Source organism: Lemur catta, chromosome 6, assembly GCF_020740605.2.
Source record: "Lemur catta isolate mLemCat1 chromosome 6, mLemCat1.pri, whole genome shotgun sequence".
NCBI lineage: Eukaryota > Metazoa > Chordata > Mammalia > Primates > Lemuridae > Lemur > Lemur catta.
In genome coordinates this window covers 12652178-12676954 of record NC_059133.1, presented here as the reverse complement: position 1 = coordinate 12676954, position 24777 = coordinate 12652178, and the positions used below count along the sequence as shown (strand labels likewise).

The 24777-nt window shown below is 44.2% G+C and overlaps 1 protein-coding gene across 2 annotated transcripts in view; it reads right to left on the bottom strand.

Annotated features, from left to right (window-relative positions):
• The window catches only part of LARGE1 (LARGE xylosyl- and glucuronyltransferase 1), a 446568-nt gene that overhangs the window by 204239 nt on the left and 217552 nt on the right, over window positions 1-24777 (bottom strand). For both annotated transcript variants that reach the window (XM_045553007.1, XM_045553008.1), the window contains one exon: window positions 8019-8190. In XM_045553007.1, the coding sequence (XP_045408963.1) occupies window positions 8019-8190 (172 nt within the window). The remainder of the gene's footprint in view (window positions 1-8018; window positions 8191-24777) is intronic.

The following is a 24777-nucleotide window of genomic DNA, read 5'->3' as shown; positions in this document are numbered from 1 at the left end:
AAAGCCTATGGGGCAGTTATTGATGTATCGTTCCCTGACTTTTATAGAACACAACAAGGCTTGGAGAAGTTAAATGATCTTTCTAATATAGTAAGAAAAGGCTGACTCCCTTCAGAGTTAACCTGAAAATAATTAAAACCTCTTTACCAATTTTGCCAGGAATAAAATACTTGCCGTTGCCCGACGGCACACACATCCCGGCTGGTCCGACAGAAGAAGCCTGAGTATCGAACAAGAAAATCAAAGGGCCAGTTTCTGACTCTGAGCCGAAGGCAGCGTGGACGAGAGACGTGGAGAAAGCGGGAGGGTGCGAGGAAGCACAAATGCAAGAGGCTACCGAGATTCTCCAGGTGGAAAACCAAGTAGGAGTTAGAAGAAGTTAAAAACCTAAACACAACGATGAAAACGGGTGTTCAGGAGGGAATCTTGGCAATGTCGATAGAGCACAGCAGCACGTTTAAAAACACGGTACAGATTAAAAAGAAATGGCCCAGACTTTCAGCAAAATTATACAATTACTGACAAAAAACAGACCCAGCCCTGGTCTTTCCCAGCCGAATTCCAGCGCTTTCCGTACTAACAGTGTTACCGCCTATACGGACGTGCCGGCTGTTGGAGTCATTTCAAAGCGCTTTACGTGAGAATTTGTATCTTCTCAAAATTTCTGTTTTTCTTGCCAGTGGCAAAACGGTCTCTTAAGTTTGGGAACTGTCAGGACATGAGATGAGTGGAAATCTGTCTACACTGAGCCCAGGGAGACGTCACCCTGGGCCGGCCGAGAAAGGACAGTTTTAATCAGGGACACCTGATCGGCGTGGGTTACATGGTTGTCCTGAAAGGTCTTTGATTCCTTTCACACCAGCTATGGGGGGGACACAGCTTCCCTTGGAGACAGGTGAAGGGGGGAAAGGAGAAGGAGTTAAAGGAAAAGGGGCAAATGAGAGAAGAACAAACTCAGACACAGGAGAGAGGAGGAGGGAGAAGACGGTAGACACATGTGGCCCGGGCACCTCCTGGGTCCAGGATCAGTGACTCTCTTTCCCAGACCTTACACCACCGCTGTGAGCAGATGTCGGCATTTTCTTTCCACAGGTGCAGAGGCCAGGCTGAGCGAGGTGAAATGACCTCTGCAAGATCACCCTGCTGAGGGTTTGAAACTTGGTCTCTTCATTTGCTAAGCTCTTGCTACTCCACCAATCCCCCGGGAGACAAGCAGGGGTGAGGTAAGAAAGAGAGACCTGCAGAAACTTCAAAGAGTTTTTCAAAACTCCTTCAGGCAACTTATTATAAGCATAAAAGTTCTACAAATGTCTTTTCAGAAGTAATACTTTCAGGGTTCTTTATGTTCAGCTTTTCTATGTTGCGTTGCATTTACAGCCACCCACAGCCCCGCTGGTGTTGTGGACAGAACTGTGAGGTAATGGGGCAGACACAGCTAACAGCGCCCACCCTTACCCTGTACGCTCCGGTGGGAGTCCTTAGAGAAAGTGAAATATGGAAGAAAAATGTACGTTATCTTGTTCAATTCTCACAACAACCCCATTAGCATTGTTCCCAGTTCACAGAGGCCCAGGGAAGTCAGGCAACCTGCTGTCTTAGTCCTGTTTGAGCTGCTCTAACATTGGGTAGTTTATCAACAACAGAAATTTATGGCTTATAGTTCTGGAGGCTGAGAAGTCCAAGAGCAAGGTACCGACAGACCTGATGTGTGGGGAAGACTCTTTGCTTCATAGGTGGCACCTTCTGGTTGTGTCCTCACGTGGCGGAAGGGGTGAACAAGCCCTGTCGGGTCTCTCTCACAAGGGCACTAATCAATCCCATTCACAGAGCTCTCATGACTTGATCACCCCTTGAAGGCACCGCCTCTTAATACTATTGCACCAGGGATTAGGTTTCAACACATGAATTGTTGGGGAGACACAAACCTTCCGAGCTTAACACCTGTCCACAGTCACAGAGTCATCAGGGTAGCCCCAGTTCTGACTTATTCTACTGGACCATGATGAGTCTATGGGTTGAGCTCCTGGGGACCATGGCTACTTTAAAGATGATGTTCTGGGAAGTCACATGCTGGACCCGGATTCTGGAGACTGAGGTTTGACTTCTCAAATCCCGGGAGAACTGTACTTTTCTATGCCTGATGTTGTCTCCAAGTCTCTGTTCTCTGAATGCCTGTATCACCTTGGGCCGCTCCTCTACAAACTGGCTTATATGGTCACCTACAGTTCTTTCATATACCTAACTTGGGTTCCTCCAAGGACACTCTTAACTCACCCACATATACATGCTTTTCCTTACTCCTCTTCTAGGGCACGTAGGGTGCAGGGTAAAGAGGACTGGATTTAAAGCCAAACTATCTGGGTTCAAATCCCAGTTCCACAACTCAAGAGCTATGAGCCGAAGAGACCCGGAGTAAGCTACTCTGCCTCCCTAAGCAACAGTTCCCAAGTCTTTAAAACAGGAAGATGCACAGTAATTACTTCATGGGTGGGTTGTGAAGATTAAATGAGTTTATCCATAAAGTGCTTAACAGAATGGCTGGCACAGAGTGAGTGCTTAAAAGCATTAGCTGCGATCAGCCCCAGTGAGCCTACGGGGCCCCGGACGATGCCCGCTGGCATGGTCTATCTGCAGTGCTGTGAGGGTGAGGTAGGCCGTACTCACGTGCACTTGGTCACTTGACCATACCTGCTTTAGGGCAGGGACTTTGTGGCAATATGCTCCTCTTACAGGGGAGGCATTCATCCTCAGGGGTCAAAACACTATCTTTGAGGAATCTCCACTGCTATTTCCCATAGAGGCTGTACTAATGTGCAGTCCCACTAACAACTGTATAAGCATTTCTTTCTCTCTGCATCTATTGTTTGACTTTTTAATAACAATTCACAATTGCAAAGATGTGCAATCAACCCACGTGCCCAGCACTTCATGACTGGACAAAGAAAATGTGGCAAGTGTGCACATACACATACACACACACACCCCCCCCATAGAGAACTATTCAACCACAGGAAGGAATGAAATAATGTCTTTTGCAGCAACTTGTATGGAACTGGAGATCATTATCCTAAGTGAAGTATTTCAGGAATGAAAAAACAAACACCACATGTTCTCACTAATACGTGGGAGCTAAATGATGGGCACACACAGGCACAAAGAGAAGTAAAGGACATTGGAAACCAAGAAGGGGGGAGGCTGGGAGGGAGGTGATGGGTAAAAACTCACCTGTTGGGTATAAAGAACACAGTTCTGGTGATGGGCACACTAAAAGCCCCGACTTAAGCATTATACAAGGTATCCATGGAACAAAAACATTTGTACTCCCTTAATATTTTGAAATAAAAAATACATTATCTTGAATATTCAGCATGGCTTTCTTCCAAAAGCCTCAAATTATGGGTGTGCATTTATTAGTTACACCTTCACCACAGCCTCCTCAAATTGCTACAATCACATATTATTTCCATTTCTTTTATACAATTAAAACTAGGGGAGGTGGGGTGCTGGGGGGCCGTGGCCAGCAGTCACACCTGCTCGAAAAGCTGACATTGCCTTGGGGTCACTGGGCATCCCTCCTCCACCGAGAAGCCTGGAGAGGCGGCACCAGGCAGCAGACAGAGCACAGACTCCAAAGCCAGGTTTGGGGCTCAGCTTGGCTATGGAACAGCTTTCTGAGCATGAAAAGTAATTTAACCTCTCTTAGGCCCAGTTTATTTAACTTTCAGATGTGCAAAGCTTCTAGCTCAGTGCCCAGAACAGAAGAAGTACTTAAGAAATGGTGGTTACTTTTCATCTGCTTTACAAACACTCATCTGTCTGCCGCCTCCTCACACCACACCCCTTGTCTTCCCCAGGACCTGTTCTCCTTACAGTCTTCGGTGTCTCACCGTCACACCTGGGGGCCATCCTTGCCCCCACTCTCTCTCGCTCCCCATGTCCAATCAGTGGGATGCCCTGAGGACTCGACGTGCAACTCGCTCCCCTAATGTGATGACCCCTCTGACCTCTACTGCTCCCCCGCATCTGAGCCAACATCCTCTCTCACCTGGATACCTGGGACAGTCTCCAGAATGGTTTCCCTGCTTCTCCTCTTCTCAAAAAGGCAGCTGGGATGAGCCATTAACAACATACATCAGACAGAGATACACCTCTGCTCAAAGCCCGCCAGGGGTTCCCCAAATTACTTACAGCAAGGGCAAAGTCTTCCTTGCCCTACAAACTGGGCTCCTACAATCTGACCTTGGCAGATCAGGCCCTGCCCCCACCCAGGCTCACGCTGCTCTGACCTCCAGCCCACTCCCCGGCCAGGCCACACGCACTTCAGAAAGTCTACACTTGCTGCCCCTGGTGCCAGCACCTCTCCACGCTTCCCCTAGGTACATGCAGAGCGCTAATCACCTCTAACATAATATTTTACTTATTTGCTTAAACAGTACTCAAATATAAACTCACAGAAGCAGAGATTGGGTTTGTCTTCGCAGTGAATTCTTATAACTTCCTGTCGCCTTGGCATCCATTTGGAATACAAGTTTAATTTTCCCACCCCAGGGCAGGGCTCAGTCACCCCTGACACAGCTTCCAGTTCTACACCACGCCCAATGGCTCAAGCTGGTGGCCAGAGAGAAGAGCTTGGAGGCATCTCTCCTGCCCAGCAGACTGGGCCCCTGCTTCCCTGCCCCTTCCTTTAAATGGTCCATTCAGGCATTTGCCTGTGAACTTAAAGTAACCCACACTCTATTTCCTTATATTTACTGCTAGTTGCCAGATGGATGCTTCTCTCTCTGCCTGACACTTTGTTCCTGCCTCGTGTGACCTGGGCACAGAGGACTGCCCTGATGACTCACTGTGCCCTCCTTGGCTAGATCTGTAAGTAATAAATCTTTGAACTTGTTCCCTGCTGTGGTAGTAAACTGAAGTTGTACCTTTCACTTGAAGAACCGGGGCTCCCCTGGCCGGTGGTGCAGGGGCGAACACAGGGCATCCCAGAGCCAGGTGACGGTCAGGCAGGTGTACACGGGACACGGTCAGACAGCAGCCACGAGGGCTCTGCCGGCATAAACAAGTTTCTTGTGCAGGGGACCCCCTGGTCGTGGTTTGGACAACTAAGCAGCAGGACAGCTACCAGGTAAAAGAAGTATCCTGTGATCTGAACACAAGAGCCACCGCAGCCCCAACAACCTGCTGTTCTAAAGCAGAGAAAAATTAACAAGGCCAAATAGCATCAATGTCACTCAGAATGTTTACAGTGAAAGATGTCAACTGCAATTGCCTTTATGAGAGGGAAACTCTCCCTCTTGGACGAGAATATTCTATATTTATGAATCTGCCCTCAGAGGTTTTCTTCCTGTTCCATGACCTGGCTTCTAACAGTTCCAGTTTAGAAAAAACAAATCACAAAAAAAAAAAAAAAAAAAAAAAAAGCTATACAAAAAAGTGATGTATGGAGAAATGAGCTTACTTCTTTCTTTTCACTTCTGTATTTTCCCAGAAAAATTAGGGCGGGCATGGGAAAACCTCCGATGTTTTACATTCCATCGCTGGCAAAAGATAAAAATGTAACGCGGTCTGCCCTGCTTGCCAGTTCCTGGAAGGCAGGTGCTGTGTTCTCAACAGCTTCAGGTAACAACGGCATCTAATGTATTCCTCTGCACAATGGGGGCCTAACAAATGCTCGAAATAAACCAATAAAAGAATGAACAAATAAAATGCAGCCCATTAACTCAGCTCCTTGCATTCAAATTTTCTTTGTTCCCGTCCTGACCTTGGCCCATAGAGTCTGCTCAGCCCCAGGATCAGCCTTGAATCTCAGAGCCCTCCAATCCAAGCCCTCGAGCCAGCTGGGGAGCTGCAAGAGCTCTGGTGCCTTCCCTTCCAAATATAACACCAGGGTATTTAAAACCATGATTACTGGCATTGTTGTTACTGGCTGTAGAACCCCACTAGCACGATGGCCAGTCCTAGCTGCAAGAGAATAAATGTGATTTCCTACCTGCAGCTCTATAATTTCTGATCACCTGTTCTGGTGACTTTGCTGGTTACACTTATCCAAGGGAGACTTATAGCTCTAAATGTATGCTGCAGGTTGAGTTTCTCAGGAAGGTGACTCTGAGATGGAAGTCAGAATGCAAGAGGTTTATTAGGGAGAGCTCTGGGGAACAGCACCTACGACAGGGAAGGGCAGAAAGCAGGACTGGGCAGAGGGGAAAGCAGCCTAGGAGTCTGCAGGGAGTGTTGCAGCCGACCTGCAGGTTCAGCCTGTGTTCATCAGTAATTCCACGATGTGGGGCCCCCCAGGAAGAGGTGTGGCCATGCACAAGGTGACGCTTTTCAACTGAGGCCGTCCCCAAGGAAGGCTGATAGCTGAGGGCCCTTCCTCTGCAGGCAGCTCTCTTAGCAGCAGGAGGACGTGGGCATCCACTGCACACAACCATTGCTCCTTCCCGATGAGACAGCGCACGATTACCACCTCCTCTGCGACACTTTCCTGGCTACCTTCTCTAACCCCCTATAGGAGACGTGACAACTCTTCCTGTCCCTTCATTACTCATCTCCTTGTTTCCAGAGCCAGGCCCGCTGCCTGACACCCAGTAGGAATGCAATAAATGCCTGTTGAATAAATGCCTCACTGAACACTGAACATCAGCATAAAAACATGAATAAAACACCACATAATTATAGCAAAACTGCCCCCAGTGAGTTCAATGTGATTAGAAAGAGAAAAACAAGCAGAAATGATAGGGGAATTTGAAAGAGCAGTCGATGAAAGCCAAGACACACGCGTTCTGACCTCAACTTCGGGCAAAACCCTGCAGCCCCAGTTTGTGAGATGAAAGGACAGATCCAGGCATTCGATGAAGAAGAGATCAGGGAGGTGAGACACACTTGGTTTCAACAGTTTTGTTAAATGATGTCTTTGTTAGTGTCATTATGGGCACAGATAAGAAAAGTAAATTTTAATCCTGATGAGAGAAAGAGTCCCAGGGATCAGAATGTCACCACCTTGATTTGCTGAGGATGTTCAATTAGCCCAGACTTATAAGAAGCCCAGGCAAGGAATTTACCCTCTGCCCACGAACGGCAACAGAAACCAACAGGAACATCCTGTGATTTACGAAAATGCTGTGGTTTAAAATTCATTAAGTGGTATTTCACTTTCATAGGATAAGGAGCTAAGAGGCAGAGAAGACTTTAAATGCAGAAGCCAGAGTACAACTGAAAAATGAAAAATAAATACAGAGAAAAAGAATAATCTCACTGTCAAATTTCTTTTTTATTACATTCATCCAATATAGAAAAGAATTTTAAAAATAATATAATTTCGGGAGACAAATTTGGGAGAGGCATATTCAACTAATAGCCCCAACTTTGCGCTAACCTGTCACTTCTCTCCTGTATCCACACGGGAGTTAAATACACCGATTGGACTCACAATTTCCCACCAGGTACTCTCATACACCTTGAGGCAGTGACAAGAGTTATACTAATAGCTACGAAGAAACCAACCAGACTAGAAGTCTTATAAAGCCAAACATATACACCTCCTTGAAATGATAAACCACAACATTAACAAAAGCAAAAGTCATAAGAACATTTTCAAACATGCTATAATCAATACCCATCTCCACAACCTCACAGGCTTTCTTGGCAATCAAAATATCATTTGACAAAAAGAGAAAACCAATAAACACAGGTCTTGACAGAGGTATGTGAACACTCAATTGTCTGCATACAGAATACACATTTCATATTTATCTGTCCTAAAGCATCCTGAATTGGGTTCTTCCTATGAAAATAGACCTTACCCCTTCATTTACTAAAGAAATGCAACAAATGCCATTTTTTCTCCAACATGCTGCAAATCAAAGCAGAGCTGATATTCAACCATATTGGCAAATCCTTAACCATTTCATTAGCATGACCTCAATCTAGTTGACCTCACCTTTTTTAAAGAACACAATCATCATTCTTGGCATGCCAACACCTACAAAGATATCAGAGAAAAGCAGGGTTACAGTTACCTTTGAACTTGTGGAACACAGCCCATAGCTCCGCGATGTCGGTCGCAAAGGTGATATCCGTGTCAAGGACGATGACTCTCTCTAGGTTGGCAGGAAGAGTCTTGGTCAGGACAAGCTTCATCAGACCATAAATCCCAGAGTAATGTTTGTTGGGGATCCAGGAAACTTCAGACTAGACAGGACAGGGCAGAGAGGGAGTTGGAGAAACGGGGAAAAAAAAAATCACTATGTTAATTCTTTACATAAATATTATAAATAGAGGCTAGGAATAAAAAGTATCCAATAAAAATCTGAATAAATGAATTAATTTTTTAAAAAGATTTATTTATGTAATTTATATTTTGGCACATGAAGTTCTTTTTGGAAGAAAATGTATCTGAAACAAGGAAGAGAAAAAGTAATAGTTATAAAACAATTATTACATGCAAACCCTATGCTGAGATTTTTAATAAAATTTTTGTTATTAAAGAAATCATAAAGGTCCACTGAAGAAAATAAGGATATGAAAAAAGAAGGCATAAAGGTATAAAAATTGAATCATACTATATATGCTTTTTGCAACTAGTACCTAATTGTTCCTAGGTAAGTATATTTCTTTAAATCATATTCCATTTCTGTGTCATTAAAGATTAGTGCTCAATGGTATTGTTAATGCTTATGCTTGTTTTTTTTAAAGCTATAATTGAGTAGACTAGTACTGCTACCTTCTCTTTATTCTCAGATAAACCCACAAGGAGGACCTGGTCATAATCTATGCAACATTCTTCACCTTGACAGCAACAGAGGACGCACACGTGTGCACACACACGGCCAGAAAGGAGCAACCCACGGGGTGCTGACACTGTAATCCTCATGTGATGTCATGGAACAATCAATGTCCCACAGGTGGGTAGAATCGTTAATGCCACACACCTTGGTACCACTTGGTATATAAAGGCAAGGCTAAAAATGAAACATAACACCAGCATAATAAATGCTTTCCTCATTTATGAAGACTGCCACGGGCAGGGGCCCCATCCTAGCTGCCCTGGGGAGTTTCCATGGGATCCAAAGCACACTTCTTATTTCCAAGAGGTTAACACTTACAACATAGCCCTTTAATGGGAAATATAGCCAGTTTGTCAGAATTACAAAAATATTCATCTTCTTTGTTCTTATAATCCCATGTTGAGGACACTGTTTTATTTTAAAGTCAAATTTAAAAACAAAAAACTGAAGTTTTATTCCCAAAGATGTTTGTCAACATGTTATAAAAGTAAAGAAACAGCAACCAAATGCCCCCAAACTGAACAATTAATTAAATCATGATACATTTTTTTCTGATGGCATACTATGCAATGGCTTAAAACAATGTAGATTAAGATGCAATTTAAAAAACCTGCATATGATGTTAAGAGGAAAAAAGTAAGTTTAAAATTGTTTTTATTTAAAAACCACTACGTATAACCAAACAGCATGAGAACACATCCACCCAAATTTATGCAGGGCAAGAAGAAATAGAAGCAAGATATCAGATTACTAACAGTGATCGTTTGGGGATGGTGGGAATCTCTCTTGCTCTGTAAACACAAATATTTATGTGTATATACATACATACATAAATTTAACTGATACATTCTTTTCAACTTCTTAAAATGACCAACTACTACTGCTGTGAAGAAAAACTAGGCACTACATTCTTTGCAAACATACCATGATCTGGTCGATGTGGTGATGGAGAAACGGGAGCAAGGAGGGATGCAGGATGCTATGAGGAAGGGCTCCCCATGCCCACTCCTGCGACCACCTCCGTCTCTCAAACGCACTCCATGTCATAGTTTCATCTGCACGTTTATTTGAGAACATCGTTTCGCTACTCCGTATTCTCAGTTTTGCAAAGGTCCTTTGCTTACATGAGCACAGTTTTGACCAAAAAAATAAAAGAAAAGAAAACACACTAGGGGATGGAATGAATCACCCTGTGTCAGTCTCAAGGACGAGAATCACCACGTCTGGAGTTCCTATCACCCTGTACCCGGGCAGTGTGGAGGAGGGAAAAGGGACAGGAGTTCAAAGCTGGGCTCCAGTGTTTGATCTCTCTGAGCCTCGGTTTCTTTACCTGCACAACGGAGATGATGCCTACGTGACAGGGTTGGTGCAGAAATTAAAGGAGTCCAGGACTCAAGAGGCTGGTACACAAAGTATACTCAGGAAACAGAAGCTCCCGCCCTTCTTCCTGAGCCCCCACCTTATTCTACGTATGCAGATACCAATGCTTCTTTCAGTGCTTCACACTGAACTCGAGGGTCTATGGGACGTAGGAGAGCACAGAACCTTGGGTTCTGGAGTCAGACACACCTGGATTCAGATTCCAGGATCATCACTTAATCGCCAAATCACCTTGGACAGGTTTGCTCAGCCTTTCTGAGCTTCTGTCATTTATCAATGGCAGTTACTTCCGTGTGCTTACTTCATTGTATCAGTGAGGATGTGGGTGGGGACAGAGAGCACACTCACACTGGGGAGTCTAAGGAAAATTTAACAATACAGGGACTATTTATGTAAGTGTACGCAGATTTAGGGGCAGTAACGTGGACCGTGCAGTGACTCAGGGAGGGGAGAGTACTTGGGGCATTCCCACCCCAAGGCCAGAAGGGCCAACGCCACAGCTGTTGGAAAACCAGAGCGGGGGGCTGTGTGAGTAAGGCCACCTGGCAGGGGCAGCAACCTTCAGTCCAGCAGCATGGGCTACCTGTGGCAACCCACAGGACGGGAACAGGGAACAAAATCTCAAGCTCACTCTGCTCCTGCCCACCGATGTCCCTCTGACCAACCCACATGGAAGCCAGAGGGGAAGCAAGATCAGGGATAAGGTCTCTATGTGTCAGCCTCATGGGGCACAAAGAGGAGGAGAAGGGTGAGAGATCTGGAAGGATAAACCTAATACAACTGGCAGAGTCAGACTGTTGACACAGGACAGAAATTAAACGAACGATGGCAAGATAAAAACACAATGCCTTATACATACTAGGTGCAAAATACATATCTTGGACAGATGGATGATGAATGGATGGATGGACAGATGGACCAATGGCAGGCAGGCACAGGAAGGAGACTGATTTGTCTACCATCCCACACCAGGCAAGATGCAAAGCTATCGTCAGAATCTGCCAGGGGAAGGTTTTTGTTCTTTCTCCAAACACGTTCTCCTTCTTTTGGAGTCAGCTGACTAGCCATCACCTTCAGATCTGAGGACTTAGCGAGTAATTCCCTCCAGTGTACTTTATAAAACTCTTCCTCATGAAAGCACTGGCCTTTGGAACTCAGCTCGGTTTCTTCTCTCCCCTGACAATTTGCCTGAACTGAAGCTTGCCAACCATCAGACCATGCTGCAAAGCCGTGCTATTTAATCAGACCTTTGATTAACTTATTCATCTATTTTGGTTATCATCAAAGCAGGAGAGCTTGGTGGAGACCGAACACCAGAGTGTTGGGTTAAGCCGTCTAATTAGATTGCCCTGACTCTCAGCTTTATTTTTAACACACATGTGAGGCGCTCGGATGCATCGCGGAACAGGAAGACTACAGGAATAAATTAATCTCAACATGAGCCCAGGCCTGAATGTCGCTCCAGGTCCCCAACTTAATACATAATCAAGGAAGCCCAAATGTTCAATCAGAAGTAAAGGAGGCATTTGGATGAGTTTGTATTCAGAAAGCAAGCCCCAGAAAGGGTGGAACACTAAGGAATCTGGGGAAAAGTACTTGTGGTAAGAAGAAGGTATGCCTATTATATAATAAAAGGCATCCTCTTAGAGGGAGCGTGGCATCAGGCATGCTGGTCCTCTTCCTCTGTCCACACCCTGCTCTTCCTACAAGTCTCAGCTTAGAGGTCTCTGCCTCCCCGTCACCACCTCCCCACTGCCCCAGGATGGGTTAGGACTCCCCAAACAAACTGTTCCCTCCCTCTAGCACAGCATGGTACCACACTGTATTTAATTTTCCATGCTCTCTCCTGCGCTTGACTGCTACTCCTTTAGGCAGGGATGATGTCTTTTTTTTTGCTGTGGCAACAACATAGTAATTACTCTAAAATAGTTTGATGAATGTGCATGACCATGAAGTCAGCCAGGCCTAGGTTCAAATCCTACCCTTGACATTTTTCTCACCTAGGAGCAGAAGTGTTCATAATTGCTAAAGTCCTGGGTCAGTAGGGTACAATGGAAGAGGCGTGGTTTGGCTTTAGAACTGGTTCCACTTCTAATGAGCTGTGTGAGCTCAGGCAAGTCACTTAAACCTCCGTGAGCCTTACTTTTCTCATCTGCAAAATGGGGGCTGACAGTATGCAGTTCACAGCATTGCTGGGAGGACTGCACGCATCTGGCTTCATGCTAGGCGCACAGTGGGCCTCTGCTAAGTCCGCTTTCCTCCTCCCGGTGAATGTCTGTCAGCACCGTCGCAGCTCAGATGATTTAGGTGTCTGAGCTTGATAAAACCAGCAAATTATGGCACCTTTGACAGTAAAGGGGAAATCAGGAATGGAGATGGTTTTATCTGGGGAAATAAGTCACTTATCACTTTTCCTGTGTTCCTATACGAAAGATTAGCAAAATCACTAACTGAAATCTGGAAAATGCAAAGCCCCTCCGGTAGATATCCAAATCACACAGCACATTCTTGGTTTGAGGAAGAGGAAAGGTCAGTGGGAGTGGTCACCCATGCAACCTCTTGGGGCAGTCTCGATGCCATCTCACTCCCACCCTGCCACAAACTTCAGTCCGACAGGGACGTAAGGTCATGGGGTGAATGGAGAGAAGAACATCCTCAGAGGAAGGCTGAGCAAAACTGCAGGGCACCATGCAGATTTACCCAAGAGTTTCCTATAGAGATGACAACACCTGGCAGAGCAATACCCCACCACGCTCTTCATCATTATAAACGTGCCAGAGGGTTCACGTAATTAAAACGATCATAAAAATGAAAGTTGGGCTTATTTTAATAGACAGACTATTATCCTTGCAATGGCTATTAATAATTCTAAGCAGCATGGTCTAAGCTTTAATTAGCAAAACTGCAATCATGCCCAAGATTACCACCTCACCTTAAGCACTTAGATAAAGGAGCACACAGGTTTTAAGGGCTTTATGTAAAGTGGCGGCTGGGAGATGTTCTCAAAGGGAAATTTACCTTCCTGAAGTTTCCAGTTACTCGGTGGACCCTAAGGGGAGTTTTTATGAGATGTTGCAAGTGATTCTAGGTTCCATCTGGTGCTGGGTGGTCCATAAAAAAGCTACTCAGAAAACCAGACCAGAACAGTGGCGCCGCATGGAGGCAGAGGGCTGGACCGCACACACACCTCCCCAGGTGTGAAGGGACGCTGTGTCTCCATGGTGACACCAAGTTCCTGACCTTTGACAGACAAGGGAAAGACATGAAAAGAGGCTGGTTTTGTCAGGAAATGATGCTCACTTCTCCTGGAAGATGCTGACTTGCAGAGGCATTGGGATGCCCCAGTCATAAGAACACTAGAAAAAAAATACCCAGCATTAACTGGGTATCGGGCATTGTGGTAAGAGCTCTCTATGTGCTATCTTATTTAAACCCTTCCTAACAATCCTGAGAGCTGGGTATTATTATCCCAGCACCCGAAGTCTGGGGGTCCTTACCCTCACCCCAACTTCCAGTCCTCCAGCCCTAGACACTCTACTCTGTCTCTCGTCCCCTCTTTTCCCACTGACACTGGCCTATTCGGATGTGCTCTCCACTCTCCGATCACTGCAGGTCAGAACTGAGCCTGTGCCTCCACCCAGACCAAACTTCATTCACCAAGAAGCAGTTTTTCAGGGCAACTGGGCACAAAAGCCTTAGCGCGAGGCATTCCTGGCTTCTACATTTCTCCGGGCATTAATTTTCTCATATGTAAAATAGGGATAACAGCAGCATACCCCGCTTCCTTCCTAGGGAGTTACTATATTTGTAGTCTGTAAGATTTCCTCCAAGATACTGGAAATATTTATTGCTCAAAATAGATTTCTTACCCGTATCAACATTTTTCTGTGGATTACAAATCACCTTGACACTTTTTTAAAAATTAAAAAAAAGAAGTCATCCCGGCTGCACAATGTTTGAAAAGACATTTGCCTTTCATGTTGTTTCTGAGTGGTTGTCTTAGCAACCAACCTGTACATTCAGAACATAATTGTTGAGGAATGGAAGGAGGGGGGCTCGGGTGGGGCAGAGACTCTGGGGGATGCATCAGAGGAGGACCACGAAGTGAACACGGGCTTGGGAGTCCAGCTGGCCAGATTAAAAATTCAGATTCCACCACCACCACCCTGGCAAGGTCACTTCTCTAAGCCTCAATATGCTCACCCAGAAAATAAAATAATACAATATTGCATGAGGTTTGAAAAAGCACTAAATGAGGGAGGAGAACCAAGGCGCCACATGATAAGGGTGCAATATGAACTTTTAAAATGGTTAACAACACACACTGGAGTCTGTCTGGCTTGAATCCTGGCTCCATCATTCACTGGTTGGGTCACTCTGGGCAAGTAGTTAAATCTCCACATACCTCAGTTTTTTCATCTGTAAAATGGGAACACTTACAGCACACATCCCACAGGATTGTGAGTATTCTGGGGTTATCTATAAGCATTGGCTGTTGTTATTAATTGCTCATATTATTACTAATGATAGTTAGAGCAAAACACAAGATTCGTATCTATTAAAGCGTCAGCATCTGTGAGTATTTATCCTTGCCAGCAAAGAGAAACTCCAGTTGAGTTCTGTTAAAATCATTTAAACAAACATTTATGGAACACTTAACACGAGCCAGGTACCGAGGAGGGCAAGGGGCCAGGGTCTGTTATGAATAAAACATGGCTGGTGCTCTCATACAGCCTATGGCCTAGCGGATATTCATTATCCATTACTGCATAACAACTTGCCTCAAAACGCAGCAGCCTAAAACAGCAACAGTTATTTATTATATCACATGGTCTCTGTGTGTCAGGAATTTGGGAGCACATCAGTCAGACAGTTCTCGCTCATTTCTCATGAGGTTGCAGCCAAAACGTCAGCTGAGCCTGCAGTCATCTGCATACTTGCTTTGGGCTGTGAGATCTACTTCTAGGATGGCTCCCTCATACGTCCCCGGCAGTTGATGCTGGCTGTTAAAAGGAAGCCTCAGTTCCTTGCCATGTGGATCACCCTGGAGGGATGGCTTGAGTGTCTTTACAACATGGCGTCTGGCTTTCCCCAAAGTGACTGGTCCAAGAGAAAGCGAGGTGGAAACTAAGATGTCTGTGACGACTTGGCCTCAGAAGTGACATGGTATCACTTCTGCAAGGTCTTACTGGTTATATGGGTCAGCTTATGCAATGTGAGAAGGGATGACCCAAGGGTGTGAATGAATACTAGGAAATGGGGATTACTGGGTACCATCTTGGAAATTAGCTGCCACATCTGTAATTATAGAACAGTATGGACTGGATTGTGATGAATGCCAAGGATAGCCATCCTTGGTATCTATGGGGGATTGGTTCCAGGGTCCCCCTTGAATACCAAAATCCATAGATGTTCAACTCCCTGATATAAAATGGTGTAGTATTTGCATATAACCTATGCACATGCTACTATGTACTTTAAATCATTTCTAGATTACTTATAATACCTAATAGAATGTAAAAACTATGCAAACAGTTGTTCTGTTGGGAAGAAAACAGTCTGTACATGTTCAGTATAGATATAACCATATTTTTTTTTTTATTTTTCAAATATGTTCAGTCCTCAGTTGGTTGAGTCCACAGGTATAGAACCCACTGTATACAGCAGCAGTCTAGCAGAAGGACGATTAGAGGGGAGTGGGAAGAAAAGAGAGAGAGTAATCAAGTAGAGATGTCAGAAAGAGATGAGCCTAAAATTCACTATTGAGAAATAGTGTTGAAAATAGAGTTGAAAACTGAGTTTCTTAAATACTGAGAGAGAAGTATGATAGGAGAAGTATTAGCACCAATGAAGGCACAGAGATATAAATAACCATGTGTGTGTAAAATAAGTACAGTCTGATATACTTAATGGTAAAGCATGGAGTTGGAAATGATGGAGAAGGATATGGCATAGCAGGAAAGATCAAATGCTGGAGAAAACTGTAGGCCATGCTTAAGAGCACTGGGCAATATCCTAGATACAGTAGGGAAGGCAAGAGAATTTTCACTAGCAAAGAGATGTGATCTCATCTGTATTTTTGGAACATACTCTAGTGATTTATGGAGAAAAGATTAACACAAGGCAGCTGAGAGGCATCGAAACCTTGCAGGAAGCCTACTGAAAATGCACATTCCCAGGATAATACCAAGAGGTGATGACTCATCAAGTCTGGGTCAGGGCCCAGAAATCTGTATTTTGAAGCAGCACCCCAGGTGATTCTACAACAGGTGTCCTCAGATTACACCCTAAGAAATGTCAAGTTAGGAGACACAGAAAACAGTATTTCTCAAGGTCTTCTTGGATGAATAATTTACACTACATCAACAACCAACTTACTGCTCAGAAACAAGTCATAAGCTAACTCCAAGCTTACATGTCCCGCCTGAAATTGACACTTTGTTGGATGCATAGGGGGAGAAGACCTTTCTTAAAGATTAATAAAAGACAGATTAGGAGTTCTTCAGATATCTCTACACCTCACAGGTAGTTTATGACTCTGAGATCAAGAAGGTTTCCTGGCTGTACTTCTTTTCAAACTTAGAAATCCTGCTTCAATAAAAGCAGCCCTAGGTCAGCTACAGTGAAATTCTTAGTAACCAGCAGCAACAGGAGAGCTGAATTACATGTCGCGTCTTCCTACATTCGCAACTTAGAAGGAAACCTTGTAGGAGCCTGGAAGCTGGTCTTTGCAGGTGACAACAATCTCCCCTAAGCATCATTGAACATTTACTCAGAACATACAACCCTGGCCTCAAATAAGATTATCTGGCTTCCACCTAAAATGCTCATTATTCAGAAATCTACTGAGAAGCCACCTTCCACAAATGTAAGTAATTCCAGAATGATGACAGAGGTGCAGCGAGTTAAGGTGAACGTGACCACGGATCTACAAACACATCCCTCCTCACAGGCGGTGGCACAAAACCCCTTCCTCTCTCATCACCCGGCAAGAGGCATCCTCTATTTGGCTTTGCAGAGCTTAAGGGGATCGGTCACTGGAGCATTTACGGATTGCCTGAACATCCCTCTGTACTTCATGTTAGGAAATGGAGCATTTCAAAGCACTGGGAGTTCTGATTTGTGAACTGGACTGTTACAGTGGTTTAATTTCCTGAAATATAGCTGCTTTCTTAACTAATAGATTTTTCAATGCACTGAGGAGAAAATTGCATTAGCTCCTGCGTAGCCTGGACTTAACATTTTTAGAAGCTGCAATTCTTCTTATTACAGTGCACAGTATGTATTTATGTGTGTATACTTAGCATAGTGTCTGACACAGAAGGTGCTCAGTGAATAGTTTTGAAAAAGTAAAACAATACATTCAGACGAACAATGCTTACGGAGAACCATCACTCCTAATGGGGGATATACCGGTAAACCCGCTTCATTCATTCGTCATTCATTCATTCACCCAATAAACAATTCAGAGACGTGTAAGTCTGAGGCTCTGTGCCAGGTGACTGCTTTGAGGGAATAACAGCACTGTTTGGGGAGATATGACACATAATTTCAGGAAGCATCATCGCAGCATGCAGCATGGTGGTTCATCCTGATAGGGGTGGGAGTGGGAGAGGCTGGGGGATGGGATGGTGAAGACATACAGGTGGCTTTGGTGTTCTAGTTCTAAGCTAGATGGCACGGGGTTTTATCAGTGTCTGCCGTAACCTACCCATCTGCAGTCTCCCTCTGTACATGTGTATATGCCTGTGTGTGAAGGCATCCCTGGCAACCTCGGGGCAAGAGCGTGGCCTAGAGAGAAGATGGGCTGCTGAAGCTGGGTCCCCCAACTCTAACTCGAAGTTCTATGTGCATATATGGATATGTGTGTGTGCGTGTGCTTGCAGTTGTTTCTCGGTACCCGGGGGACTGGTTATAGGACCCCTGAGGATACCAAAATCCACAGACACTCAAGTCCCTGATATAAAATGCAGTAGTATTTGCATAAACCTACGCACATCCTCCTGCATACTTTAAATCGTCTCTAGATTACTTATAATACCTAATGCAATGTAAATGCTATGTAAATAGCTGTTATACTGAATTGTTTAGGAAACAATGACAAGAAAATAAATCTGTACATGTTCAGTACAGACATAAGCATCTATATATTTTTCCAAATATTTCTGATCCTCAGTTGGTTGAATCTGTGAATTCAGAACCCACAGATACAGAGGGATGACTGTATATGTATGTGTGTGTGTTTATATAGGTATGTCTACATAATACATATATATAATTATATTTAACTCTTGCTGAAAGTGCTAAAAATGGAGATAATCATTCTGCTGTTAAACGTAAGGGGAAAAAAAGACTTTTGTTTCCCCATTACTATAAATGTACTCTATTGCATGCATTCTTTTTTTTTTTTTTTTTTGGACACAGAGTCTCACTGTCACCCAGGCTGGAGTGCAGTGACTCAACCATAGCAGCTCACTGCAGCCTTGAACTCCTGGGCTCAAGCAATCCTCCCACCTCAGCCTCCCAAGTAGCTGGGACTATAGGCATGCACTACAATGCCTGGCTATTTTATTTACTTATTTATTTTTTTTGTAGAGTATGGACTCTTGTTTGTTGCCCAGCCTGGTGTCAAACTTCTGGCCTCAAAGCAATCCTCCCACTTTGGCCTTCCAAAGTGCTGGGATTACAGGCATGAACTGTGGTGCCAGGCCACATGCATTCTTAATAGGGGCAAAAATTGGTTCTTGTGGAAGCAAGAAACAAAAAAGATCAGATATTCCAATGGCTTGTTATTAAAATCTCAAGGAATTTAATTGTGTGGGGGAGTCTAAAAGGCCTGTGGGTTGCACGTGATAATTTTTAAAAGGAGGTGGAGAAACACTGTTCTAGAGGCTCAGACAACACAAAACCAGCCACAAAACAGAGAAGTGTGCAAAAGCACACAAATACAGCAAAAACCTGATTCCAGATATCAGCATCTGCTGAATCCAGCAGTTCTTCCTGCCTTCCCGAATTTAATAGAAGGCAGCTGAATCAGAAAACACACTTCAAGTTCATCTGGAGATTTGGGGAGCAATTTTTCTCTCTCACCCCCATTCCTGCTTTCCACTCTTACCACCCTCCCTCACGGGGACCCATCTAAAGGGCGGCCACACGGCCTGCGATTAAAGAGGCACCACACTGGTCTGCATTCATGAAGCGCTTCGCTTTCCATTTGCAGAGGGCTTTGTAGCACTTTGCAGGTGAAGCCCTGGCCTGGGACAATCTCTGTTCCCAGCTGCAGAGATCCACCTTGCAGGTGAATTTCACTCCAAGTGCACAGGACACGTGGGGATGGAGCTCTCAGGCAGGTAAAGAGGGTTAAGGAGGATGAACCAGAGGTAATTAATTTCTGGTTGGTTTAAAAACCGTTTTCTTTTGCAACACATGGAAGGCAAAACTCTCTTGGGATAGTAAAAAGAACCATAGGAACAGCTTGTCAATGGCAGTCCGGATTTCTTCTGGCTGACAACCAAGATGAGCCTCTATCCCTGGTCACCCGGAATAGATGACAGCTTCACTCAGCTCTTGTACCACATCTAGTAAACATTAACCAAAGGTCTTACTGCAATTTCAAATATTTTAACCTTAACCTTGAAGCCTTGCTTCGGAAGACTTAGACTGTGGTTATATTGACATCCACCTCCCACAACAGGCCCTTACTATTTAATATGATGGTTGTCAAGGAAACCCGATTTTGAGGATAGCTGTCTAACCTGTCGAGATTTGGAATTTATCATACATGAGAATGCAGAAGGAAAAGAATGTCACCCTGAGAAAGTACTACAGAAGATGGTACATGGTACAAGATAATTCCATTACGCCTTTACTTCCACTTGGGGATTTGGCTACAGATCAAAGGAATTCCTAATGCTGTAAATCCCCTTTCAAAAAAAAATATCACCTAATTCTAAAAGTGATTCATTTATCTAAACATTCTTTGTGTGTTCTGAATTCTGTACTAGACAGTAAGGAAAGAGCAGCAAATGCAAAATGTTCCTGTTTCTTAGAAGGTCAGTTAAGAGGGAGAGATTATTAATATTATGTTTATGATAATAATATCACATCTGTTGAATACTTACTATGTAACAAACACTATACTAAAGCAATTTAAAAATATTATCTTTTAATTCAAACCACAACCCCATAAAGTAGACATCAAAGAAATCACACAATTATAAAGTATAGGAGCTGGGACTGAAAATCAGATTTGCCTCTTTCCAAAAATCTTAACCATCAAATACAACATTGAAATGATCACTGGGCAATGAAAGTTATATGCAAATTCTTTACTGAAATGATTGGGATGGAGCAAAACTGTGGCCGGAAATGGAAAGCAAAATTAGAAAAGACGAAAGTGATGACTAGAACGAGCTCATACTTTTGGCAGAAATGAACCAACACAGTTATAACCAATACAACTAAGAAAGAGTCACGTCTTCCTTACAGTACACTTTCTCGGTACAAAGGTTTCTCCAGTCTCTACAGGACTGCAAGTGGCCAATAACGTTCTGCTGAGAAAACCGTTAACACCAAAAATAAAAAGCAGAAAAGAAGCTTGAAAAAAATATGTCCAGATCCAAAAAGATTGTTATCAATACACTGGATTCTTAAACTTCTGTTCTCTGCCACCTGAAGAGTATGCCTGGGAAAATCTCAGCCTCTGATGCTCAGCCTTCTAAACTAATGTTAGCATGTGAACACGACGGAGGGTCCAGAGCAGAAGCCGGCGGGAGCCTGGGTGTCCCTCCCCAGGACACTGAGGAAGACCAGCTGGAAGGAACCACAGCCCAGCGCTGGCCGCACGGTGGAATCACAGGGGCCCACCAAGAAAAACTAAATTAGGACATCTAGTGGTGGGGCCTGGCATTGCTGCTTGTTTTGGTTTGATAAAGATGACAAGTGATGCCAATGTGTAACCTAGGGTGGCACCCAGCATCGTTTTGGGGGTGTTGTTCTGTTTTCCTAACACCTATCAAGTGACTCTTATGTGCACTCGAGCCTGAGGCACACCACACCTGGGGGAAATGAACCAATCAAAAAATTCTAACTGAGGAAAATCAAGACCCCACTTTATGCCGAACTCTGTAACTTGACTTCTTTTCTGTTGTTTGCACAGACATCACCGAGTGTCTGCACAGTATGATTTTGCAATTCCCTGGGAATATTTAAGCATCCTTGATCTTGAAGCAGCATGGAATAACGGCAGGAGCACTGCGCTCAGAGTGTGAAAGCCCAAGTTGGGACGCAGTCAGCTCCCTTCTCCAAGTCCCGGTGCTGCAGGTGTGAAGCAAACACAAAGCTACCTCCTTGTTCTGCGGGACTGAAGTGGGATGATGCACTGGGAAGTACCCAGTGGAGTGCCTGACAGAACTGAGCTGCCGGATCATTCCGAGTCTAGAAGGAAGGAATATTTCATTACGTGACAAGTGGAATAAACGGCTGAGCCTGATCACAGCCAGTGAGCTTGAGATGCTAGTCTTTTACCACTCTGTCAACACATGCGATTTTCTCTCCTTCTTCATAATGGCTGGTTTTGGAGGGTATGGCTTATGGATTAATATTACACACACACACACACACACACACACACACACACACATACACTCTCTCTCTCTATGTGTGTATATATATATATATATATAATGTAAAGGCAATAACAGGCACACTCTGGGACACAATGTACGTTAGTAATAACACCACATTAATAATAATAGGGCATGAGAACAGGGAGTTTCAGCAACGCTATTATGCCCATGAATAAGATGTTGATCACTGCTTGCTATTTTCTCTTCAAACATATTATTTAGCCAGTAGTGAGCAGATTTAAAACCCACTGGGGTTCTTGAATTCAGCTTGGCTGAGTGGTTAAATCCAATGAAAATATCCGAGTTAGATGAGTTTTTAGCCCAGGGAGTCGAGCATACAAGAGGATATTTAACAGGTCAGTTTGTGAAGATGTCCACTTTTCAAAAGTGATAATAGGGATGATGATGATAATAGTAATAATGATGTATGTGCAGCATTTTCTAGCTTATGATGCAAATTTCCACCTATCATTTCGTTTGATGCTTGAAATAAGTCTGTGAATTAAGCAAGGAAGGGATTCACATCTCCATTGTACATGTAGGAAACGAAGACTTAAAAACATCATTGCGTCAAATTGCACAGCTATAGGTGGTAGAGTGAAGACTTAGCCCTTCTGATCTGCAGGAAAATCGCTGTTATGAGGCTAAGGGCCTTCTGACACCACTGCTTAATGCTTGGGCTTTATCACGGGAAACAGATGGAATTAATACGTGGCAAAGCATCCTCTACTGTTCTTAGGCAAGAAAACTCACATTTAGATATTTACGGGCACCTTTTCTAAAATTCAAGCTGGTGAAATGGTGCGAGGCATGAAAACCTGAAATGTTTCCAAGTTTCCTACTCAAAGTTATCCTTGTTTTGAAATAAACAAAGATATTTTGTTTATTTGGCTGGCTTTTCATGCTTCAATCAGAGAACAAAGAGACTGTGGCCCCTCGGTGTCCCAAAGGAGGAAAGAGAGCTACGAACAGCCACCACCATTGTGTCCACAGGTGCGGTGTCCAATGCAGACAACACCGTATGGTTCGTGTGGCTGGGAATAAAAAGACATAAATCCATTTGCCTGGCCTCTGAATTCAGTGGCTTCCATTTCCCACCTCATTGCCTTCTAAAGCATCACAGTGCTTGCCCAGACAGTGAGGCCACCCCTAATTTTGTCAGTTTCTAATTCAGGGGCAATTTTGCCCCCAGGGGATATGTGGCAATAAGCATGAGCACTTCTCCACTCTGGCCAGCTCCAGTCACATGGATTATACTGCCTGCCTCCCAGCTCTAAGTGGACGTCTTGCTCTTCCTGCTAAAGCTTGCTCCTTCCTCAACTTTCTCCATCCCTCCACCACTGTGCACCCACCAACTTGCTCCAGAATTCTAGGAGTCGGATGTGATCCCCCTCTCCCACATCCCAGATGGACCTGTCTGCCACATCCAACGTGTCCAAACCTGGCAAGTCAGCTGTTCAAATCAATCTGCTGCTTCTGTAGTCACCTGCACAGGATGAGGGCAGCGGACACTTTTGTACCTTCTCTTTGGGAACTGTCATAGGGTAAAATGGTAAGTCTGGAGAAGATTACCAACTTTATTCTTTCTTGGTTTTCTACTCATCCACCAAGTCTGCTGCCCCCAGGATCCACATTTGTCACTCGGTCACTGAACTTAAGAACATCAAGGTCAGGGCATCAGGGTGTTGGGTTTATTCGCTCATATTAGCAATGTGTCATGGGACATAGAGTTGGCATTCTATTGCAAGTTATCCTATAAATAAGAAAAACAGAACCTCAGGAAGGCATTTTACAATGCCTATGCCATTCAGCTCCATCTTCTGCCCTCAAATGCACTGAACAGGTCAGGCACATTGCTTTTAAATTGGATTCCGTATACTGTAAAATGAAAGTTCAATTTTCCAAATACAAGGCCAGTTAGATCCCAACTCATCCACTACTAAGGGTACTTCTCTTGCCCTGTTTTTAGTCTACGGGTAAACCACTTGGGTACACATGCATCTCTCCTACATGAGCATCCTTTGTTGTAGAGATTTACCATTTTTACCTTAGAAATTCCCCTAGCACTGCTCAAGCTGCAAACAGTAGGCATTTGACTTGCTTGCTTGTTTTTAATTAAAATATGGACATACTACGTGGATACCAAAGCCTAGAAGATAAAAATTAACCCATTTTTTTCCCCCTCTGCGCACCTTCAGCAGTCCTGGGTGATAGTTTTAGAGATGTGGATTATCCTCAAGTATCAAAAATGTGTGCCCTTCATAAGTGAAGAATAGAAGGAAGTGTCAGGCAGACAAAAGAAATGCATTTCTTTCTTTTCTGTCAGAAAAAGTTTAATGATAAGGGTATGAACCATTATAGCTAAGCTCAGCAGATACAAGCAGGCAAAGGAGTCTTGCTTGGGAGCAGGTACTCTCTTCTTTGGGCAATGGAAGCCTGTCATTAATCCATACTGCAGGACCAAATGCTCTTACTCCTTTCTCTTCAGCCCCTCCTCAAACCTTCTGTGTTCTTGACAACGATGTATCCAGCCTGGGGAAGACCCGCCCTGTCCCTCTCCACTCCTGGATATCACGGTAGCCCCCAAGGCCCAGCACAGAGTGTCACTTCTTCTGTGAAGTCATCCCCAACTACCCAGCTGGTAATTGACTGGCATTTCTTGGACAAGACATTAGCTTTTCTACATCCAAATTCTCCTGGAATAGTGCACATTCAGCAAGTTATCTACTAACTCATTTCTACCAAAGTACAGACCTGAGTGGCCTCCTAATTAGGTGAGAATTCAGCTACCTGTTAATTAGAGTTGGCACCAGGTTTTCCAAGCCAGTCGGTTTCCCTGTGCTACTGAGAAGATGGAAACGCTATGGCATCCACCCACCTTGATCTTGGAGGGGCTGGGACCTTCCCCATGTACGTACTCAGTGCCTCAGAAATCCTAACAGCGTCATGCAACTCAAACTCCAAACTGGCTAACTCAGAAGTCA